Source organism: Cupressus sempervirens, chromosome 3, assembly GCF_028749045.1.
Source record: "Cupressus sempervirens isolate cs-2001-9-10 chromosome 3, ASM2874904v1, whole genome shotgun sequence".
NCBI lineage: Eukaryota > Viridiplantae > Streptophyta > Pinopsida > Cupressales > Cupressaceae > Cupressus > Cupressus sempervirens.
Window position 1 is genome coordinate 213,405,616 of NC_143120.1, and position 5,739 is coordinate 213,411,354.

The following is a 5,739-nucleotide window of genomic DNA, read 5'->3' on the forward strand; positions in this document are numbered from 1 at the left end:
CAAAGGACAAGACACTTGAGGTGAAGCAAACACAAATTTGGAGATCAACAAGAACTAATATAAGAAACCAACTTAACAACAAATTAGTAATTTTTTTTTTCCAAAAGGAATCGTTGGCATAAATCTTTACAACATTTTTTCGCTGAAAGGAAGCGTTTGATAAGGAGATGATCAAATGATTACTCAACAGCACAAAACGCATCCAGAAAGACCCAAAAATCCAAGCATTTTTATCGTCCTTCCGTTAAAATCTCCTTCTGAAAGTCTACTCAAGCAAAGACCTTGGCCTTCGGTAGGCACCGTATGTTCCAACATAAAACATGCAACCAATGTAACCAGCTTATAATCTTACCTCGTAGAATATTCTCAGATTTGGTGTTCGGGCCACCCTTGTTCATATCGATGCCCCTAATTCTAGTTCAACATATGAAAGTCTAAGTGTCCGTGATGAAAATGATACATTCAGTTTAAATCAATAGTTGCATAAAAACACTCGTTTTTTTGCTGTTTTCATTTCGTTTTCCTTTTTTCTTTTGCCTTTTTAACACCATTTATTCTGTCTGCCTTGTCCATGTTTGATAGCAAGTCTACGCTTAAAAATCAGCAAAGCATTTAACACTTTTCTCAACCATTGTAGAGATTTTCTTTTTAAATTACATTCGCAATGATTTGTTCGTCATTGTTTTTATTCTACATGTTTTATATAAGTTTATTAGGATGTATAAGCTTCAGATATCAGCTATGTAACTAAGACATGAAATCTCAGGTACTTTATCTCGTAAAAAATTTCACTGGAGCATAGAAGTCTGCCCTCTTCAAGAGAAACTCTCTTGATGACCGTCCAAAAGCATTAGTATGCACCCCAAGTTGGAGCTAGAATAAGAAAAGCATTGATACGTGCCATTATGTTGAGAACAAATAATTAACAAATGAATCGCCAAAAGCGAGCCCTTGAGTAGAAGCAAGTTTACTCCATTGCATTCAAAGAAAACATAGATAACATTGGAAGCAGGACCAACTGTGAGCTTTTCAATACGTACAGATGCAAATGCAATAGAATACAATAATATTGTTGGGAAATGAGAACCATGATGGAACACAGCTGGTTTACAATGACATACCCTTTGTAACAGACATTCCCTAGCTCAGCTTTTCTTTCTAATACAGTACAAATTAGCAATCTCAAGATCGTGGAGAACCTCCATCACTTTTATAAACCATAGCATAAATATCACCTGATATAGCAATCGAACTTGAAACTACTGCCAGAATAATCATAAGGAGTGCAAGGTACCTTTCCTTTTTTGTTGAAATCCCATATGTGTCTCTGCAAGTGAAAATGTTGAAAATTAGGAACTTCATGACAATTGTCGTTAATAGGTTTAAAGTGGACACCCAAAATTCAGAAAATAAAATTCAGATTGTTATTTACCTGAGAACAATAGCAGCTGGGAAGATGAAGCCAAGAACAACTGCTGTTGTTGTCCCTGTGAATTGAAATGCAATCCAGATGTTAGGAATGAATGTTGCCCCCAAGAAAACAAACCCGACTAATCCAGTCGTAATCAAGATGAATCTCTTGTTATCCAGAATGAGGGACTGTCCACTTGGAAATAAAAGCCCATCGAGGTTAAGGCGTAACGGATAGAAAATGAGTGGGAAGACCAGCATCAGATGTAAAACGTAGCTTATCCGAACAATGTTACTCAGTAGTGTACTGTATGGAACTCCCAAATCAACATCGAAGTTTGCTAGGACATCATCCATAGTTTGACCTCCAAAAAGAAGAAACCCAAAGAAACTTGTGGTTATGTATACAACTGTACACAATGCCAACGATGTGTGAACAATGGCTTGCATGTCTGAAGGCTCCTCAAGTTCATCATTTATTGGATGAACTGCACCACAGAAACAGAGACAGTCACTAAACTTGTGAAAATAAAATTTCAGTTAAGTTAAAAGGTTAAAATCCAGGAACAGGATATTGTAAACACTTCAAAATATAACGTACCGTTGTAATGGCAGACATAAGCAGTCACAATGACTGGGACCACTGTGAAAATCTTCAAGAATGAGGCATTATCAGTAAAATCTGGTAATAATCTTGGCATGTGGATGCCACCAATAAACAATTTCACAATTGCAATGCCAGCAGTGATCACAACAAACACAACAGCCAATCCAACTGCTAATGCAGATGTGAACTTCAAAGAATCTGCCATTACAAATCAAAATCATTACAATCCCTAAATAAAATAAATTGCAATAATAATGAACTAACATCCACATCCTTAGAACCTTCAAAATACACATAACATTCCTTCTCAGGATATGATATTAACAAAGCTTGATGAATCCATACTGCAAGATAGAAGCTATGTATGATATCAATGGGCGATATGAAAGCACATCATGCAACATATTGATCACTAAACAAAGATGAAATCTACAAGCTAGTCTAACTGTTGAGACACTCACCAACTCTCTTGAAAGACACCAGTGGACTCAAAATAAAAACCATAGTTAGAAGTATCACAGCTGTACGCCCACTCCACCAATGCACTCCAAACCATTCTTCAAATAGGCCAACATGGTGCACACCATTTGATGATGTTCCAGAAAGCACATCACCTGCCCATGATCAATACAATTCTATGAGCTATTAAAACTTCTAATGCCAAAAAGAAAATCACAACACTAGCCTGTACTTACGAACCAAAAAGTATTTATCCACCATCATGAGCAGACCCCAGTAAATAAGCCAACTAACAGTCAAGGAAGATGATAAAATTGCAACAACAAGAACTTGCTTGCTATTCAAAATAAGTGTGAGAAATAACAATACCGCAGTTAATGGTGTAAGCAGTACATAAAAGGTTCTGTCCAGGAAACACAGTTTTCTAATTGACAAAGAATTTTCTTCATTCTCAAAACTGTGTGACTATATTTGTCAAAAAGAGTACAACATACATGAATTACATATTCAGGATTTATCAGGTTTGTTCACCTTGACTTGAAAGCTTTCTACTGGAGATGCACCAATTTAGGTTTCAAGAAAAACATTTACTAGATACCACAATTTACGTGATTTGTAGCTTCATCAACACAGGATTAATGTGAAGGAATGACAAGCAAAGCATATAGGAATATAAATTGCTTTCATTCTAAAAGGCTTAATTGGCAATCAAACGAAAATTCACTTAAAGGGTAATTCTCCAAATGTTTCCACTCTGTCACCTGCACCATCGTGCTAACAGCCTAAAGTTGCCTTAAACCACCACAAAAGCAATACAAGCACATAACAAATGTGGTAGAATTTGATTCCTGTGGAAAAACAACTTAAAAAGCCACCAAGTACTTTCACAAACCTAACCAAGTTTAAATCCTAAGGAAGTTGTTAACAAAATCCACAGTATTTGTCAAATCACTTTATCTTGGATACATTTCTAAAATAGCCCTAAAAAGGTACAATGTCCAAAGAAAAAGGAAAAAGAAATACCTAGAGACCAACCACGGTAGAAATTTTTCAATAACTTTTGCAAGGAAGATGCATTATAGCATGTGAAGAGTAGAAATTGAAGAGCGTAAATAATTTGATCAGAAACTGAAAAGACTCGACGAATTTGTCCGAAAATCAAAATATAAAGAAACAGAAGACCAATCAGCCTGCATAAAATTTTCAATCGAGTATATATTTATCCACTGATGTAAGAAATATCAACATTGACAAAGTAGATTGGAGTTGCTACTGTAGCTCTGGTTCTATTCTCAGGGCCGCAACGAAAACTAAATCTGCACGATGAGGTGAAGTGGAGAATGGAAATGCTCTCATCCGTAAGTAATAGTAATAAACTGTTGGGCATGGAAAGATCCAAAGAGGTTCAAGCATGAAATCGGAATTATCACTATCTAAGAAACAGTGAGGTACTTAAGCATGGTCTTGGTTTAAAATCCATAACCAAGGATCTCTTAATCATGGCAAGACTTAAGTGGATGAAATTGATCCTTCTATAGCAAGAAGCTCATGTGTCAAGAATCCAAGACTGAAGAGAGTGCTCTAACTGGGTTCATCCGTAATCAGAAGTCCCTTGAGCATGGCAGGACATAAGTGGGGATTTGAGCATAGAATTGGTTTATCCAAAGCTAAGAAACTCTTGTAGATTGCATGACTGAGGTGGGTGTTCTTGAAAAAGGAATCGGATCCATTGTTCCGTAAAAAGCTTTTAAAAATAGAAACACAAGGGTATTGAGAATAGAACGGGGTGCATCCATCGTCAATAGGCTATTGGACACGAAAAGACAAGTTGGTATTTCAGAATGAAATTGGGTTCATCCATACTATGAAACTCTTGGACGACAAGATAGAAGACAACAACTAAACCTCTGCAAAAAAATGGGCTACTCAATATTAGGTCCTGACCAGTGAATACACGACATTTTCTAGGCATTTTTTTCCCTTGTTTTATGAGCGGCCAAGTCTCACCCTCATACTATTCATGGCTCACCGTAATTGAAACAGAAGAGTTTAAAGGCAGACTTCCAGAAATTCTCAATCTATGGTTTATTGATTCTATATTCCAAGCAACCCGAGCAACAGAAGTGCTCAATCACATAACCATAAAAACAAAACAAACAATACGAGGCATACCTATAATGATGATGTAAACAATGAGAATCCCTAAGTTATTAACAGTAACACACATCTGCAACAGCATCCTCCCCATCCTCCCAAAGGTGTCGCCCATGATACCACCATAAGAAGCCGCCCTGCTAGCCTTACTGAACCTTAGGAGAAAGTCGATAGATGCATCAGTTAACAAGCCCACAAGCACGATGAGGCATACCCCCAACAGCAACCCCAATACTTTGAGAGTAGCAGGGAGCGCCATTATCCCTGCTCCTACCACAGTGGTCGACAGATTAAACACTGCCCCAGAGAATGAGGCGCCATTGAATCCTTCATGTACCCCCTCCACATCTTGGCTCTTCTTAGGCAGCAGGGGACTTCTCTCTGTTTTCACACCCTTCCTCTCCTTTCCTTTCTGGGGTGAAGAGATACCAATAGTCATTTTTTCACAGCCACACAATATAATTGAGCAGATTAAGGCAAATAACTCTTCTGGGTATTCTCAATTTTCAGAATAGAGGCTTCTGCTCAGGTTATTTCAATTCTCAACTGATGAATTGATCTTCAAAGAGACTTCCAATGAGGCAAATAATTAAATTGGGTATTTTCAACTCCTAAACCACGAACTAATCTTCAAAACAGCTTCGGACCAGGCTATTTTATCAAACAACGTACTCAGCTTGATTGCGTACGAATTCGAAGGCCTTCCTACGATTCTTATATAGGAAGTGGGTGGGATTAATGGTTCTAGTACTGTTCTTATTCCACCCTGGTAGTCTGACGTGACGCGGCGTACGCATCATATTTGACGGTCGAGTTAAACAACTAATTAACCATTCCCAAATACACGTGAACTGCTTTTAATGTATTAATTGTTTGAAAAATGAGAAATTTCGTCCCTCAAAAACTGCCCTAAACAGTAGGTATACCGATCGAAAGCGCTTCGCCTTGCAGTTTCCTTCCTAAAGAGTCACTACCAACTTCCTTTGGAACTTTTCCCAAAATGTCGGCATAATCAGCCAAAGAGAAGGAGAAGGGAAGGGGCCCTTCTATATTTTTGACCCGTACTGTCCAGTGTCCAGGATGTCATGATCTGTTTCTCCTTAGACTGC

The 5,739-nt window shown here is 37.8% G+C and overlaps 1 protein-coding gene across 1 annotated transcript; it reads right to left on the reverse strand.

The window, feature by feature from the left end:
- Window positions 1-951: 951 nt before the first annotated feature.
- Window positions 952-5,319, reverse strand: LOC149565576 (Transmembrane amino acid transporter family protein). Its single transcript, XM_089819095.1, has 5 exons — window positions 4,649-5,319; window positions 2,479-2,631; window positions 2,012-2,215; window positions 1,433-1,898; window positions 952-1,327 (listed from the first exon to the last, which is right to left on the reverse strand). Exons 1-5 carry the CDS (start codon window positions 5,067-5,069, stop codon window positions 1,183-1,185), a joined length of 1,389 nt encoding a protein of 462 aa, XP_089675221.1. The 5' UTR covers window positions 5,070-5,319; the 3' UTR covers window positions 952-1,182.
- Window positions 5,320-5,739: the final 420 nt, after the last annotated feature.